The sequence below is a fragment of the Aspergillus caelatus genome (genome assembly GCF_009193585.1).
Source record: "Aspergillus caelatus strain CBS 763.97 unplaced genomic scaffold BDV27scaffold_104, whole genome shotgun sequence".
Classification (NCBI taxonomy): Eukaryota; Fungi; Ascomycota; class Eurotiomycetes; order Eurotiales; family Aspergillaceae; genus Aspergillus; species Aspergillus caelatus.
Genome location: NW_022475367.1, coordinates 57,530 through 74,750, shown reverse-complemented (window position 1 = coordinate 74,750; position 17,221 = coordinate 57,530). Strand labels below are relative to the sequence as shown.

General features: G+C 45.6%; 8 protein-coding genes across 8 annotated transcripts; 4 read left to right on the top strand and 4 right to left on the bottom strand.

The window, feature by feature from the left end:
• Positions 1-273: 273 nt before the first annotated feature.
• BDV27DRAFT_129426 (DUF4396 domain-containing protein) lies at positions 274-1,656 on the top strand. The gene is made up of 2 exons (XM_032067189.1): positions 274-1,217; positions 1,287-1,656. The coding sequence occupies exons 1-2, from the start codon at positions 851-853 to the stop codon at positions 1,577-1,579; spliced, it is 660 nt and encodes a 219-aa protein (XP_031926907.1). The 5' UTR covers positions 274-850; the 3' UTR covers positions 1,580-1,656.
• Positions 1,657-5,919: 4,263 nt separating this feature from the next.
• BDV27DRAFT_3593 (uncharacterized protein) lies at positions 5,920-7,358 on the top strand. The gene has a single exon (XM_032076433.1). It carries the CDS (start codon positions 6,182-6,184, stop codon positions 6,959-6,961), a length of 780 nt encoding a protein of 259 aa, XP_031926906.1. The 5' UTR covers positions 5,920-6,181; the 3' UTR covers positions 6,962-7,358.
• A 52-nt stretch (positions 7,359-7,410) lies between these two features.
• BDV27DRAFT_129421 (uncharacterized protein) lies at positions 7,411-9,445 on the bottom strand. The gene is made up of 3 exons (XM_032067188.1): positions 9,206-9,445; positions 8,108-9,129; positions 7,411-8,042 (listed from the first exon to the last, which is right to left on the bottom strand). The coding sequence occupies exons 2-3, from the start codon at positions 8,838-8,840 to the stop codon at positions 7,657-7,659; spliced, it is 1,119 nt and encodes a 372-aa protein (XP_031926905.1). The 5' UTR covers positions 8,841-9,129; positions 9,206-9,445; the 3' UTR covers positions 7,411-7,656.
• A 6-nt stretch (positions 9,446-9,451) lies between these two features.
• Positions 9,452-11,224, bottom strand: BDV27DRAFT_129419 (uncharacterized protein). The gene has a single exon (XM_032067187.1). It carries the CDS (start codon positions 11,124-11,126, stop codon positions 9,576-9,578), a length of 1,551 nt encoding a protein of 516 aa, XP_031926904.1. The 5' UTR covers positions 11,127-11,224; the 3' UTR covers positions 9,452-9,575.
• A 708-nt stretch (positions 11,225-11,932) lies between these two features.
• Positions 11,933-12,808, top strand: BDV27DRAFT_145818 (uncharacterized protein; the record flags this gene model as incomplete). The annotated part of the gene is made up of 2 exons (XM_032070464.1): positions 11,933-12,211; positions 12,317-12,808. The coding sequence occupies 2 exons, from the start codon at positions 11,933-11,935 to the stop codon at positions 12,806-12,808; spliced, it is 771 nt and encodes a 256-aa protein (XP_031926903.1).
• A 956-nt stretch (positions 12,809-13,764) lies between these two features.
• BDV27DRAFT_129417 (cupin domain-containing protein) lies at positions 13,765-14,825 on the bottom strand. Its single transcript, XM_032067186.1, has 2 exons — positions 14,489-14,825; positions 13,765-14,421 (listed from the first exon to the last, which is right to left on the bottom strand). The coding sequence occupies exons 1-2, from the start codon at positions 14,512-14,514 to the stop codon at positions 14,028-14,030; spliced, it is 420 nt and encodes a 139-aa protein (XP_031926902.1). The 5' UTR covers positions 14,515-14,825; the 3' UTR covers positions 13,765-14,027.
• BDV27DRAFT_3561 (uncharacterized protein) lies at positions 14,394-14,912 on the bottom strand. Its single transcript, XM_032076422.1, has one exon. It carries the CDS (start codon positions 14,819-14,821, stop codon positions 14,537-14,539), a length of 285 nt encoding a protein of 94 aa, XP_031926901.1. The 5' UTR covers positions 14,822-14,912; the 3' UTR covers positions 14,394-14,536.
• An 817-nt stretch (positions 14,913-15,729) lies between these two features.
• On the top strand, positions 15,730-16,822 carry BDV27DRAFT_165228 (dihydrodipicolinate synthase family protein; the record flags this gene model as incomplete). Its single annotated transcript, XM_032073868.1, has 1 exon — positions 15,730-16,822. Exon 1 carries the CDS (start codon positions 15,893-15,895, stop codon positions 16,820-16,822), a length of 930 nt encoding a protein of 309 aa, XP_031926900.1. The 5' UTR covers positions 15,730-15,892.
• Positions 16,823-17,221: the final 399 nt, after the last annotated feature.

Below are 17,221 nucleotides of genomic sequence, written 5' to 3'. Positions count from 1 at the left end.
TCCGGGAGGCAATCCAACTTGTCAATATCGCCTACGTCTTACCACATGATGGCCTCCATACGCCCGGCACGGTATCACGAAGGCACGTACCCTTCTATCATCTTAGTCGTGTCTTTCCTCCATAGGTCTTTGCTATTGTAGAATAGATCGATCACAAGCAAAACGAAGAGTTGAAGCAACAGACCTTCTTCGGAAAATACTGGGATGACTTACAACCTTTCTGGCGGCGACTAATACGAACAAAGACAATAAGAGAATAATCTTCAACCTCATGGGACAAGTCGAGTTTGCTATTCTGGTCAGCTTCCTCCTGGTGTAAATTGATTAGCACCTACGATACCGGACAGATAACTATGTTCATACTGAGACTGGCGCTAATTGCAGAACGGATTAAGGTTCACAACCGAAAAGTCAACTTAGCTCAACTACTCTGTCAATATTAACTACGTACTGATTCAGTAAATTACAGTGCATAGCCCACCAAAGACAATCAATATCATGTTCAGACTCACCAAGCAGTGAATGTGCGAATAACATCAGAACAGCCAGAGCAGCCCTTTCTAACATTCAAACCTGTACTGATTGAAATCAACATTGTGTATTTACTGCGAATTAGCGGAGATATTTAGTTTGGAGTAAACTCGTTGATAGAGTTGTTGGCAGTTGACAAAAAGCCCCTTGGATAACCTTTCAAAACACGTGTGGAGCCGTTCCCTAAAAAAAATTCCCGCCGATGCGCGTTTTTTGCGTTATTGTCGGGTAGCGGCAACAACATTTTAGTAAAGCTCGGAACCGTCCTGATGTTGAATATTCCCATTCCTAAGCTTTTCCAAGTCTATCTGTATGTAAAATGAATAGATTAGGAGGTCGGATGCTTTCATCGTGGCAGCCAGTCCGGGCGTTCCGGCCGAACTTTCATTGCCACAAGCTCCTTTCGAGTTTCCCTCCCGCGCAAGCCGGCCATTCCAGTCAGGACAAGAACATTGTCGAACCCCAAAATGGATACTGTCGCTCAGCAACTGCCTCAGCCACAGCGAGCAAACAGTCGTTATCAGCGTGGCAATTAAACTTCTGGAAATGCCGTCATACATGGAAACGCGCAGGGATCAACACGCTACGCTGCCTAGTCGGCTGTACGCTAGGTGATTTCTCCGCCCTGTGGATGCTCCAGACGTTCTACCCAGGGCTCGGGATGGGTACTATCATGGCCGCGTCTAGTAAGTTCTTTTTCCCCAACCCATTGTAAGAGAGGAGAAACCATGTCCCCAGCTGCTAACACAACGCAGTGGCCTCCGGAATAAGCACGTCGATTATTCTTGAAACGGTCCTCCTCCGGCGTGGAGCGGACCAGCTCTCCTGGCCGATGGCACTTCGTACTGCGATGGGGATGAGTATGGTATCGATGCTTGCAATGGAAGCGGCAGAGAATGTTGTCGACTACCACCTTACTGGTGGTGTTGTGGCTCTGGACGACCCGAGTTTCTGGATGGCAGCTGCTGTCTCGATGACGGCTGGCTATCTGGCTCCGTTGCCGTATAATTACCTACGGCTGAAGAAATATGGGAAGGCCTGTCATTGAGCATCCGATAGGGTCCCGGAGTGATAGAAGTGCGATATATATATCATGTATAGCTGCTATCGATGAATCCATCATGTATAACTATGCAAATACGGCGGTAAATATCTCCTATAAAAATTGTTGTAATTGTTACATTGCCGGTGTTGATCAAGAAAGGCAGCTATGTGCAGAAAAGACTCCATATCGGAGGTTTTCTCCGACCAGAAAAGCCACAAAAGTAAGATTGCTAATTGTACTAGGGGTGACATTTTTTCGGATACTTTACCGAAATGTTAGTGTTTCTGAAATTTATGTAGCTTTCTATCTTCTGAATTTGAAATTTAAGTATGGCCTATTTAGAGTTGATATCGGGTCGGGTTCGGGTCCAAAATCCACAACCCGCCCCGAAAATCGCTAGGTTAGGCCGGGTTTTGGGCGAGGTTGTGCGGGGAACCCGATCAACTCTAGTGATAGCCTGAGCCTGAATCTATACTAGTAATAGAGAATGTATGTTTTTTTTATTATTTCCCCCGGATCGAGTAAGTGTCATTCAAGGCAGGAGTTACATTACTGCACTTACTATTTTACTCTCTAAACTTTAATTCGATTAAGGATTTTTTACTTAGCTAAAATATAAGGCCAGGAAATTCTGGCTAATGTTTAGGGTAAATCTTGGCTAAGGCTTTTGTACTGTCCTTCAGAAGTATTTCGATAAAGTTAGAGAAGTGGAGTGCGGATTTACCGGAAGGAAGCTATGTAGGTCCGACGAGGGCATTCTGAATCGTCGATTCAGAATTATTATGACCTTTTAGTCTTGTGGAATATGGAGCCCTAGCGATCTCTCTTACAGTGGAAGGCCACTTTCGAAATATAGGTATTGTGGTTGAAAACTTGGATTGATAGGAGGGATTATATGACAAATCGAGTAATTAGCGACGTATGTATTACTAGGAAAGACGCCAAGGTTGCTGGTTTAAAAATTCGAGAATCCTACTCTACATCATGCGTATAAAGGAACGATACTCCGCAGTGGCCTCTTCTCTATATTTGGGCTATTCACTCCAGCTTTAAAGCTTATAGATACCCGCCTGGCACTCAGCTTCAAGGGAACCAAGGATAAAGAACTCCAATAAATTGAACCAGCACTTTTGCAGAAGCTACAATAAATATACTAAGAATCTGATGTTTAAGACTGAGTTTGCGATCCCTGCTAATCTCTGTGTTACGGAAAGGGTTCGCCAGATTTTTATACACCTGTGTCTTGGTAGATTAATAATAAATACATCAGTTTACTAGTGTACCATTTTCTAGACAAACATTATTCTAGTGGCGACTCGAAAGGAACAATCTCTCAATTACCAAACGTCTCCACTTTCCTTTCCTATCGTGCCAATCCAGGGAACATATTGCGGGTTACGCAGGAGTTAAGTGGGACAATATAAATGACTATATTTCTTACAAGCTTATCAGGACCAGTATCCTGCTCAAGGAAAGTGTTTGGTAAAAACTAACATAGGATAATCTTGTTGTAAGCTTCTCAGCGGCATCTTATGCCTCAAGGAGGTGGTATTATCCCTCTCAACACCTGGATCAAATATCTCTCCATATCACCTCTGTTGACACGGAGTTGGGGCATTCCCGTACCCGTTTCCCGCTCCTGCTGAGCGAACTCCGTTGGGGTTCAAACGATGAGGTTTTCGGACATACTAAACGGATAGTGCTTATTTACCTGTATTGCTGTTCAAGCTGGTACTTGAAATGCAAAGCCCTAGACATTCTGGACAACTCTTGGCATAGTTAAGGAATTTCCTAATTGTAGTCTCCTATCATACAAGACACTAACACCACTTACCGATAATCATATAATATCATTAACTCGGCATCTACTATCTGGCTGCCCAAATTGAAGTAATGACAAATGAACAACCCCTCATGAGGCCACATCACACTATAAGACTTATTTTGCATGATTATTACCACCTTGAAAACTTCTGCTCAACGTACATTTATATTCAATTTCCATCCAAGATGTTTGGATCTCCATCCATTGCTAACCAGGTCGGAATAATTATTGGGACATAGCTGCTGTTGTTCTCCTTTCACTATTTTACTACAAATCGACAGGTGAACAGCCAAGGCTTACGAGACCATTGAAACCCTGTACTCGTGTCAGTGATCATCTTCAATGGACTTTAGATAACCGAAGCCATATGCCATATGACTATAACCTACATTTCCTGTACAGCAAACTGTCTGGGCTGAGCAAGTTCCAACCACAGAGATAGGATTGCCTTGAAAAGATAGCTCGTTAGTTTTCTAAGGCGCAAAGGAGAATATTCAGACATACAAACTGTTCCAACTCTAGTGTCCGTGTTTTGAGGAACTATTCCGAGCAAGCCAAGTAGACTGGCAATTGGGCCGTCAGAAGGTGAACCGAGCGATTGGCAGCATTGAAGGGATGCCGGGGCGGTGCATTGTGAGGCTGGCTCCGCCAAAGTCGTAACACCCAGTACGCAAAGGGTGGTCAAAATAGTAGAAACCTTCATATTGAAGAGAAAAAAATGATATCAACAATAATCAATAGTCAAGGGCCCTTAGTTATTATGGCGTTGTGGGAGAATGTTCATCAAGATTGTTCGCTGGTATGTCCTGTACTCGTGGTATTTATATCTCTCATAGACCCTCACTTCCACATCCACCCCTAACCAAATTCGGTTTGGTAGCCAAATACAAAAAGGACGCAGCCACTTGTAAGTTCCGGTCGCGTGGTATGGTTATAGTGGAGCTTCTGAGATAGCTGAACTGTGGATCATTGAATCCGGCAGTAGAGCTTGAGGAAAGGATCAACATAAAAAGTAATCCTTTAGGTGCTAGCCGTTCCATAACCGGCTACCGTCATGCTATGCGTTCTGCCTTGGGTGTCCGGCTTTGATAAGGTGCGTCTAATAAAGGTTGAAACCCAATTCTTACCAAGAGGGATAGTAGAATCACAAATTAGCAAATAGGTTGACGAACATCAGTAATAGTCATGTCTTGAACAGCGATTACCAATAGAGATACTTTATTAAATCTTGGGTTAGGTGGGTCTCTTCGGCAGATTGAATTTTTATCACTGCAAACCAGCGCGAACTATTGAACTCAGTCCTGGAAGCGAAATGTCGGTCATGCAGATATGATACATCCGAAGTGTGCTTCCACCTTTTGGATAAAACCAAGTCTCCTTATAAGCTTTTATACGCTCCTAGTCTCAACACATTATGCAGTTGGATTTGTTACCCCTTATAAAGTTCGAATATCTTCAGTAGTTTCTTAGGAAAGTTTCTTACTCTATTTTCTTTTGCCTCCCAGATCCAAGAGTTGTTAAATTCATGAGTTGTTTGTGTTTAAAAACTTAAAATGGCTTGCCCGCTGGATAAAATAATATGGCGTTGCTAGAGGGAGAAGACAATGATGGCAGGAACAAGGACATTGAACTATCTGTCGTTATTATTTGCATGTGAAGAGCACATGTTTCTTATATCTTCTTCATATTGACTTCACAGCATTGATACTATTGTGTAGAGTAAAGGTGATGGAAGAGGAAGCATTACAACCCCGGAATGTCTTAAATACCTGGCTTTCACGTGAGGATGTACGAGCCGCAGACCTTCGAAGCACACATATCGGGCACTTTTCGTTCGATTGCACATTCAACAGAAGTAGTAATATTTACAAGGGGGAGCAAGCTGAAGCTATACACAGCCAAGCCAGTGATGTTGCTTTTTGGTTAAGAAACTACAGGGCGGTTAGGACTAAAAGACCGATAATAACAGGTATATATCGGTATGATCAAAGAACTTCACACACTCCAGTTCCAAAACTGACTGGATATTTAAAAATCGGCGAGATGAAGATTGGTGGGCCATTTCGAAAGTGATATCAGGCCACCAAATACCATAAGTGAAGCCACCATTGACCAGCCAAAGTCAAATTTCTATCACTATGAGCAAATGTCGTATGATGTTAAAGTTGGATGGTGTGGATTGGACCAAACAAAGTGAGAAAGCTCTGGATATTAGTCAGCTGATGAGTGACATCAATGAGCGCTCTATGATCAACACCAACTGTCATGACGCAAAAGGGCTTTCCTGGAATAGACACTAACACTGCTAATGGACATGAATATATCTGTCAATGGTATTACCCTGTACATTATGAAGCTTGTACGCATGAACTGCGGAAATTTGCCATCTCCGGTTATATGCTAGGAGGGGGGTTCTAGACTTGCAAGTGGCACAGATAGAGCGAGGCACAACGAATTCTATACTCTTAGAGACTTATCCTGTACGGTATTGGCTGTACAGTAGCCAGTATATACTAGTCTATCTTGAGTGTTACTCTGATTTACTCATGTCTATTCAATCTAGATCGTTTCTTACGTAGTTCATTATGTGTGACCCCCGCCACCTCGAACCTTTTCTAATCAATCACGTATATACCCTCATCATTCCTTCTGCCTATACGAAACCGATCCCTAGATATATACAGACAATGGTTATATGAATCGGAAATATTTCCCATAGATGTCACTCTTCGGAGTGTTAACGGTACTCTGACAGTCGCACTTCAAACACGTCCACGGCCATGGTCGGTGACACCATTCCTAAACTCGCGGTTCTCATTGACGCGGATAATGCTCGGCCCTCCGTTGTGGATCGCCTCCTCTCCGAGATCGCGAAATATGGTACAGCTCATGCAAAGCGGGCATATGGGGACTGGACTACAACCTATCTAAACGGCTGGAAGGACGAGCTCCTTAAACAATCGATCCAGCCCATCCAGCAGTTCGCGTATACCCACGGAAAGAATGCAACTGACTCAGCTATGATTATCGATGCGATGGATCTTCTGTACTCCAACCGGTATGATGGGTTCTGCCTTGTCTCAAGCGACAGTGATTTCACTCGGCTGGCTGCCCGTATCCGCGAGTCAGGACTAATTGTATATGGATCCGGGGAGAGTCACACACCCAAGCCCTTCGTCGCTGCCTGTAGCAAGTTTGTTTACACAGAAAACCTCGTGCATCTTGACAAGCTTGTGCCGCACGCCGACAGTGTTGCCGTGCCTGAACGTCATTCATCAGCTCTACAAGCTCACAAAGATGACGACTTGGCAGGTCGGTTGCGAACAGCGGTAGAAGCCGCCTCGGATGATGATGGGTGGGCAAGGCTTTCTCAGGTGGGCCTGCTGCTCACAAAAAAGCACCCTGATTTCGACTCTCGTACATATGGATACCATAAGCTCAGCGATCTTATCGGCTCCTCGTCTTTCTTTGAAACCACCCGCCGCTCGTTTCGAAAGGGGTCACCCGCGGAGATCACAGTACGCGATAAGCGTCGGAACCCTAAGAGTTCTGCTAATTAGGTGGATACGAGTTGCTTCTCTCTATTTGCCTTTATCCAATCTATTAGCAATTCGTAGTAAGTTTTATGTATATTGTTTTTCCTTTTCCTTTTCCTTAATAATTGTACCAAGGCGATTTCTAGCTATAGGCGCGCCTGAAATCTCATCCCATACCTCACACATTATTATTTGAAAGGAGTAGGTGCTAAATCGTTTTTTTATTATATTACGTATGTACAGTCATCATCAAAGTCAATTTACCCACGAAGATATAATTATTTCCAAGTCAGGCAACATAAGGTCGAGGCACGTAGTAAGATACATTCTGTATAATAAAATAGCCACTCAAAGGTAGTTACCCGTGATATCGCACAGTACAATAAATCTCGTGGTCAGTTAGTTATACTACAGTGGAAACTTACATAAGCCTTACAACAGGTCCTGCAAATCCATGGAACCAAATATTATAATACTGCTGTGGTTATAAAAGCACCAATCCATTGTCCTATGGGCTTGACAGTGCTTTAAATCCTTCATTAAGCTAAACCGATCAAGCTTAAACTACTTATTCCAAAAGTAAAACAATGGCCCACCCAGAACAATGTCATTGACTTGATCCCGGATCCGATCCCAAGCCTTTCAAATATGGAAGTTTGTTCTCTTCCACGAAGATATTCTGGTAAACTGAAAGTAGCAAAAATATGAGAAGTAACTGATTACTTGAGGTCTCCAGGTCTTCGAAGCTGGACAAATGATGAAATATCCAGACCAGTCAACAAGTGTTCCAGACTTTCTAGCTGGGTAGTCAAACTTGACGATAAGCCGCAACTATGAGCTCTCTTGCCCTTTTGGCTGTACCACTGAGGATACTCCATTTTGCGGCATTCGTTGACCAATCCAGTAAAAGACATCCCTGGAAAGTCTGATATTGGTCTTGGGGAGAGTACCTCCATTTGACACATCTGTTTCGTTAATGCCCCAAGTAGCATGCAATCACATTCGTAAGAACATTGGATTGTGCTGCTCTGTAGCCTCGACAACTGGTCATGCATACACTCAATAACCATTTCAATTGCATTCTCTCTTGCCATATTGATCGCATCTGGATTTAGATCAACTCCCGAGCATTAAATGGAAAAGGTGAACTAGCTCTCGATGTGCACTTACCTCGTACACTAGAGGGGAATGGGAATTGGATGGTTGCCAAATTGGTTCTGTATCTGAGCTGTAGGTATTTCGAAGAGGTTTCGAAAATCGTATTTTGTTGGAAAACCCAGGATACGAACAACCATTTCTCTGCATCGGATACCGATGCGAAGGGTATCTCGGCTAGGGCATTAATCCACATTTCTGAAAACACTTCAACTGCTTCATAGCATTCGTAGTAATCGACTAATAGAGCTATCTCTGCAAGCCTTTCTAGAGATACTTCTCGAGGCACTGTCCGTGTTCGGCCGTGAATTATCATTATCAAGATCAGAAAAGGTAGAGCCGGCCAATCTTGCACGGGTATTGTCAGATAGCCCTTAGACTTTAACTCATTTCCTTCTTGAAACCCATGTTGTAGTGTACGTTTGAACTGTGGACAAGCAAGCGTGAGGTGCTTAGAGGATGCGCGAATCTGAAGATGTTGCTCGACATGTTCGTGGTTCCGGGATGACTCGGCAGGTTTGTCTATATCATCAGTATGGTCGACTTCGACGATCTCGCTCTCTTCTTCCATGTTCCCAATATCTGGTGGCGGTTCAGATACTACTTCAGAGTGCATAGAAAGGTCCGAAAATCCAGTAAGTGTAGAAGCATCGATATCCCACATGCTCCCTGGCAGATTCTCAGGAACATTGTGCAGAACCAGGATAACATCACCTTCCGGATCTAGTGTGTAGATTATATCGTCCATGTTTTCAATGTTTTTTAGTTATTTGGGCTTACCTCACGAAAAAAAAAAATGGAATAAGAGAAAGCAGGAATAATGCTGGACATCTTGGACGAGGCTGAAGTGGGGTTAAGTGAAGTGGGGTAAGATGCAAGGTGTGCATGCCAGTTCATCATTGATCTATTGTTAGCAACTATTTACTCACCGTAACGTACCAACCTCTCACAACTCCTGATGCACGGCCATCATTTGCTAACATGCTATCTGGGTCGGGCTTGGAAGTAATTGACGGTACACGACATGAGCTGATCGACTAGAGTGGACGTTCAAATGAACCTTAAAAACTCTTGTATCTTCCTGCCCTCAAGACTAGGAGAAGTTATGCTTACGGCGCCCTCGTAGGTACCGCATAATGTCAGATCACTTATCTTACAGACCTCAGTAAGACACCGGTTATTTGTGATAAGATACTTCGATACCACACAGTACCCTGAAACGAACGAAGAGAAAGGAGGGGAAGTAAAGGAGGCTGCGAAGGCGTATGTAAAATGACTAAGGACGTTTCGCGTGAAGCGCTTCCTTCCACCTCTGCTGTGTCGGGAATCTCTCCAACCCGGGAGGCATGGGGGCATTTTTAAAGTTCTGATATATAATATTACTCTAATATGCAAGCGATACATTCAATTGGAGGACAACTGGAAGTGCAGTATATTATAGTAAAAATCATGAATCATTAGATTGTATCTCATACCATACGCGTTATGTTGCTCCCATCATCCAGTTGATATGCGAAGTGTACGCTTTCTCCCTCACAACCTTCTTAACAGGATTCCCATGCTCATCAAATTTGCCTTTTACAACCACTTCCCGCCAACCGTGACCCCAATCTAGTTCCCACTTGTCATCCTTCTTCTTGGCTTGACGCGGAGAAGTCGGGAGCCGGTCTCCAGACTCTCGTGCTCTCTCAACGGACGCGTAGAACTGGAGCGCCTTCTGAATTTCTTTTATATGCTTCTGGGACAGGTTGCTCGTAGATACCTCCACCTCACTTCCACCACTGGCATCCTTGATACACTCGCAAGCCCAGCAGAGACAACAGGTATATGGCTCTGCAAACTGCCTTTTCCATAAATCAGCAGTATTGGTCTCAGTTGTAGTATTTGCCGTAGATTTCTCGGTCTCCAAGGGTCTTGGAACTTTGGCGTAATCCAATTCTCTTCCAAAAGGCCGGCTGGCGAACGTGTGAAACTTGTCTGCATAAAGTTGATGGGTTCTCAACGCGAGCTCAATATCCCATGTTGGCACCAAACCAGCACGTCTGTCTGGATGTAAATGTACGAGAAGAAGAAATCTCTTATATCTCTCCATGCAGCGGGTCAATGATCCCGAGCATGCGGGCGAGCGGAGCCAGAGAAGCTGATGTGTGTCATTAACAAAGCTGTCTTGCATGGCGACTGCGTCTTCCAGGTCAATTGAGCACTGGGCACCTATCGACGCGGTGTACGGAGGTGGAGATGAAAGACAAGAAATAAGATCCACAGCCTGTGACGACATGGTCGTAAACATATTCGCTGCCGCAGTTGGCAAGTTGTAGACAAGTGTCTTCTGATCAATGACTTCGTAGAGGGCGTGCCAAGGAAAACAAAGCATGAATGCATTTTGTTTACCAAATTCCACACAATCAGAAGAGTAGGAAGGATGGAGAATGTAGCTGTACCACACCAGCAGCACATCTAATGGAGGAAGATAGTTTTTGGAGAGAGTACTAGTGTCCTGCTGCGCTGCGGCAGGGATAGTGTTGTATGCTTTTGCATGTCGTATTACCTTGTCAATATTTTGCCACCAAACGTTAAAACGGCCAACGGCTGCTTTTACGAATAGTTCCCATTTCTTTATCTGGCTTGTACGGACTATATCCGCATCCGCAGCCGTAGGGTGTGTTTGGGAGTTTTGAGTATTTTCTGCGGAGACAAAATGGGGCACAGTTGGTCCGATGACGGCGTCCAGTTCCTTGGAGTTTGTAACATCATTTCTTAGCTTATAGAAACATTCAATGAGACATAGGTGCATTGCTAAGTGATTAGTTGATGGATACAAAAGGTCGACTTTGCCTGTGTCTGAGGCATCGAGAGCTCTGGGTGTGTGACCAGGAGGGATGGAAATTCCTCTAAATATTTCCGAGTCTGGGATCCGTACTTCCTCTTCCCTAGAGCTTGCGGGAGCCAAAATGGTTGGGCTTATCTTCCATGAATGCTGATGCGTTGATGGCTCCTGTCGACCAAATCGCAGTCCACTGAGTCCTGATGGCATATTGTTTCATAAATTGGAATTGGAACACCTGATTTTGTCCGGAATGATTTAATTTCATATATATCGCAGTAAAAGGATTCGCAAATAATAGGTGTTCCCATTCAATGTCAATATGGTTCATGGACCATCGCCCCCTTTATGATGTCGCTGGCAAAAAGCATAGCCACGGACCATAGCCACAGAACATAGCCACGGTTCAGTACTCTAGTGAATTACTACAAACAGTAAGGCGTGCCTATCTAGGCATAGCACCAGCTTGGCTTTTGACATGTAGGCATAATCTTATAAATGATTCATATATATTAGAAAATAAGTTATGATTCCAAAAATACAGCCTTGGCAAGAATGAATAACGCCTAGAAAGGCCTTTACTAAATAATAATAATTACCATAAGTTAGGAGAAACTTCTATTATGCTAGATAGAGTGTATACGACATCATGCACTGCTAGAGTAGCTAGGGACATAGTCCACAGCTTTCCAAACATCTGGTTTGGTCTTGACGATACTGTAATTTTTTGTTTTCTCGATCTATTCCTTGAAGCACATCATAAGCTTTGAGCGTTGAGGGTTATATTACTCAGATATGCCCCTCGCTTCTTGAATAGTCTATCAATAGCCTACAACAAAGTTGAATGCGCTGCTTGTCTCTTGTGTATCTTCATACCTTTTTTACATCACATATCAAAAGTATTATCCAATAATGTAATCGCAGATATATTTAGCCCATGGTCAGGGCCATCACTCGGACCAACTGTTCCTCATCCTCCCTCTTACTTAATTAAGAACCAGTAAACACCAGACATCATGCAAGCCATTCGGGTTCATCCCGCCCCAACTACTGCCATGCACCTGGACAACATCCCCATCCCAAAGCCTTCACAGCCTGGGGAGCTTCTCGTCCGCGTCAAAGCTATAACCATTGTTCGCGACATGTTAACCTGGCCCGAAACCTACAGTCATGAATACGTCACTCTTGGCAGCGATGTGGCCGGAACTGTAGCCGAGGTCTTCTCGTCCGATAGCAAGTTCAAGCCAAGCGACCAGGTCTTTGGCATGGCTGATATAGACCGCGCCGCCATCTGGGTTGAATACACCATTCTCAAAGAGGATGAGATCGCTTTGAAGCCTACCTGATTCAGTTTTGCCCAAGCTGCCACTTTGCCGCTTAGCGCACTAACCGCATATGAGGCCTTATTCGACCACGCCCGGATCCCTCGCCCTACCATGAAGGGGATCAAGTCTCGCGCTACGCGCAAGCAAGAGCAGCGCGTGCTGATTACCGGGGCTGCGGGTGCGGTGGGAGTGTATCTCGTTCAGCTTGCGGCAGCGGCGGCTGGCGTAACGGTAGTAGCGGCTACTAGTTCTAATGCGCGTAACGGAGAATTTCTCCAGTGTCTTGGGGCATGTGGGGTAGTCGAGTACGGTATGCTGGGATGTTACCGGGGAACGTTCGACGTCATTATTGACGTGGTTGGCGGGGAGCTGCTGGTAAAATGCTGGGACTACGTCACCGAGACTGGGATGCTAATTTCTATCGACTCTGCAAGTTTCAACTTTGTGGAAGAGCATGAGAAGCGCGGCCTGCGCAAATCAGGAGTGTGTGCTCTGTTTTTTATTGTGAAGGGCAGCGCTGATGCATTACACTACCTTGCAGAACTGGTGGGTGTCGGAGCTGTGTAGTCACTGGTAGCGGACACGTTCCCTCTTGCAAAGGCTCAGGAGGCGTACGACCTTGCAAATGGACAGCATTCTGGACGGGGCAAGTTCATTCTCACGGCCTAGTAGTAGTGATGGCCTTTCGCTATATACTTCGCTTAGTCTATGGCTAAAACCTCCCAAACTCTTCCTGGTTGGCATTGTGCCAAAGTAGGTTTACGTATCAGCTCGGGTGGAAGAGCTTGCTTTATCCCACGTTCAATGCTCTGCTTTTCATAACGCCTTATCCGCAGATTTGTTGACATGCGTAAGCTCTATAGCTCTGACACAATGCCGGTAAAAGGTTGCACCGCCCCGCTTCTACACCTCTTTCGCTTTCCTTGACGAGCTTGGGGAAGACAATGGAAGCACATCTTACGCCATGCTTCTCGTCGCTGATGTCGTCCATGGCAGGAGAGCAACTTTCGTGCTCTCGATGTTCCCATCCCTGGCTGGCCAGTGGACATAATATCTGCTCTCGCTGTCAAGAGTGCCCACGATATCATCTGTCCTCATCCAAAGAGGACGCACCGATGGCGCCGCTGTCCATGGTTAGCGGACGTCGATCAGTCTTTTTGATGGGCCGGTGCTTGCGGGATTCCCAGCGGACCCGATATCTCGTGGAAGAGGCTATGACCTGGATGGCATTTACTCCTACCTGGAGTACCTCGAGTACCTCGGCCGCATTGAAGCTAACATTCCCTCATCCACAATTATTCCCTCCGCACACTGCACACCGCAAGGCCTAGCTGCGTTCCAAATTTTCCATCAAGCTTACCGGGCAGCTACTGAAGGTGGAAGCCTCCCTCGAACGAAGGGGACTCGCTGCTGCTTTAACGATCCTATGTTCCGGCGACCAGCTAGGCTTCGCAAACATAAGTTCGCCTTGAAATAAGGCTGCTCCAATTAGTATGCAGTTCGCTTACATTGCCACAGAAAAATCATATCGGAATTAAAACTTAATATTTCAGCAACGTATAAGACAGATGTATGCGCTCACTTTCTTCGGTCCTCGGGGAGGATTCATCCGCAATCAGGTACAACTTTAGCCTTGTTAAGGCAATCGCCAAACTGTAATATCTGAAATGTGTAATACAAAATCAAGAGTAAACAAACACACTGGCGACAAATATACTGCCCAGCGGAAGCTTTAAGACACCATATCGCCCATTCGTCCACAACGTACCTAACCGGCCTCCTGACTTCAAGCCTTCATCTTCTGGGCCACAATATCCTTGTACTCCTCATCATACTGCACCAAAACAGCTGGCCCCTCCCGCTCAAGCGTCTCGGTGTCAAGAACAAAGTTCACAAAAAATGCCGCTGGCTCGGTCTTGCTGGCATTGGCACCAATGCGATGATGGCACCCTGGGGCTTCATACCAAGACCCACCCTGGTTGATCACTTTCATCGGGTCGTTATTCATCTTGTTTAGCACGGAACCTTTGATCACATAAGCAGACACAGAGGCTCCTCCATGGCGATGAGGAGGCGTGGCACCATCTGGTGGGTATTCGACAAGCAGGCCCACAGTAGTCTTCCCAGGGCAGTTGGCCAATTTATACTGGTAGACGAGGGTGGTAGTCGCAAGGGGGCGGCTGTTGTCGTAAAGGGGAATTAGTAAGTTAGATGCGTTCTGCTATGCCAACTTCAGTACACACACACCTTGGATCGTAGGTCGGTTCCTCCATGGCGAAAAAATATTTATCTATATTACGACACGTGCAATGGGTGATCAATACTCTCACTGGGCCTGTTGTAGATGATGGACGAACTGATATCCTCGACAGCGCCAGTGACGGGCGTACTTATACATTTTGGGTGGTCTGGATGCGGTGAACCAGATTCTCTGTCCTGGTGCATTTCAACAAGTTGATTGTTCGTGAGAAATGGCCTTACCACGGATCCATGAACACCGAGTACCCGATTACCCCTGCGGTCGGAGATGAAGCCTGACTGAAGCCTGACTGAAGCCTGACTGAAGCCTGACTGAAGCATGACTGGTTTCTATGGTGAAAGGTGGGTCGGGATATCTGCAGGTGAAGAACCTTATTAAAACGAATAGGCTATTCGGAAAGCAGCCGATGAGGCGACAGGGTACGAAGATCAGGTGATCATAGGACTTTTGTCAGTCTTGACTATCCTACCGCTTTAGTATCCAATTTTAGCACTGCAGAATAGTGAACAGGTTTTCTTTCGTCTCTTGACTTTACGTAGCTTACGATATCGCTTCATTGATATCCTTTACGGTGACCTGTCGATCACTGGTAATGGGGGGGAGACGAGGTTCCTATTAGTGGCACGAGTTCCCCGCTAGACCCGACCCAAATCGACCCGCGTGCAACTCTGGGCCCAGGGCGCTGAAGAAGCCTACTTATTCTAAATACCATGTATCACCGTGTCATGACCATTGTCACCTTGAGCTATGCCGTAGTCTGAGCCAATTCGACCGCCAACTATACTACATGGAGAATAATCCTTTAGGTGCTGGCCGTCATCCTATCGTATTCTGCCTTGTGTGTCCGCCTACGATGGGGCACGATATTGAAATATACTCAGTAGAGCAGGGTTTACGGGGTAATTGGAAGCTTTTTAAAAAATACCTCAGCTTCTGTTGATATTTGCCTTTGAGTTACGGAGAATTCGCGGGTATAGTCTAGACTGGTTTCCTTTCGCGGACCCACTCTCCCCGTGGAATCCGGGCTGGTGTTGCGAATATCTCGGATTCCCGTTAAGGTTGCTCAACATATGTCGGATTCTTCCAATGTGGGGCATATTTCTACACTTTGTTATAGTGGGCATGTCTGTAGAGAATTCAGGTTTCCGGGAGTCCGTCTTGGAGAACCTCCGAGGGTATTTGTGAATAGCGACCGACTTCCTGGAGAGGTATGGATTAAACAACCACCGCTGGATGTATATATATCAGTGATGGTGATCACTCAAAATGTCCTTTTAAGATCATCAACTTCACAAACTTCACAAACGCACCCGGAAATTTCCAAGTTATCTCTCAATTCATTATAACTCCTAACATACGTTATATCACCACACCATAAGACTATATCCAAAATGGTCGGCTTTGACATGCGCGGTTTGACCCCTGCTCCAGTGACACCGTTCACTGAATCAGGAGACGTCGATTATGAGGCCATCCAACGCTTGGGTGGCTGGCTTGGTAGCATCGATGGTGTGAAAGGCCTGGTTGTGTTGGGCCACGCAGGAGAAGGAACCTTCCTCACAGCCGAGGAGCAAATATCAGTCATCAAGGCATTCGTCCAGTCCGTCGACAACAAGATCCCCATTATTGCAGGAATCACAGGAGAGGGTACCGAGGTGGCCGCACTTGAAGCGAAGCGCGCAAAGGACGCTGGTGCTGCGGCTGGTCTCCTCTACCCATCTCATGGATGGTTGCGCTTTGGATACCAGGATGGCGCTCCCCAGGATCGCTATCGACGAGTCTACGAAGTCAGCCAGCTTCCCTTGATCCTCTTCCAGTACCCAGACAACACAAAAGCCACCTACAGCCTGAAGACGATGCTCGACATTTCAGCTCAACCCGGTGTCTTTGCCATGAAGAACGGTGTCCGCAACATGCGCCGCTGGGATACGGAGATTCCGGTGATTCGTCGCGAGCGGCCCGAACTCCAGGTCTTGAGTTGCCACGACGAGTATCTCTTGCATACCTCATTCGATGTGGACGGTTTCCTTGTCGGTTATGGTAATATCGCCCCGGAACCGTTGATTGAGTTGATCAAGGCTGGGAAAGCCAAGGATTACAAGAAGGCTCGCGAAATCCATGATCAGCTCCTACCCGTCACGAAGAGTGTCTATCACCGGGGGTCGCATATGGAGGGCACGGTCGCCCTCAAACACGCTCTTGTTGCTCGCGGTATTCTTAAGCATGCTACCGTTCGATCACCTCTTTTGCCTCTTGAGCCTGGTGCAGAACAGGAAATTCATGCAGCGATTGGTGCTGCTAGCCTCAGCAGAGTTGCATAGATAAGGCGGCGGAGAGTTAAACGAATGGGATTGGAACGCGAGAATGATGTACGTATCTGTTTATATATAGAGATATGCAGTTTGATTTCCTCAAATATTTCTTCCTTGATGAGTAGCTTTACCGTACGGGCTATTGTAGGCCACAAGCAAAGACATCTTAATGTTTCTAAGAATCATACTACTTAGTAGTATAGAACCCATTATGACGGACATATCTGATATAAAATTCGATGCCGGCTCAAGGGCCTTATTATCTACTTCCTAGAATCTCCTAAGTATTTATATTCTATTATGATGATATGCAATACAGTCCAAGTTAATTACTTGAGAAATTGTAAATTCGAAGTAGTACATATAGTGATGACCGTATTGAATAGTGTTCTCAGAGATAAGATGTGC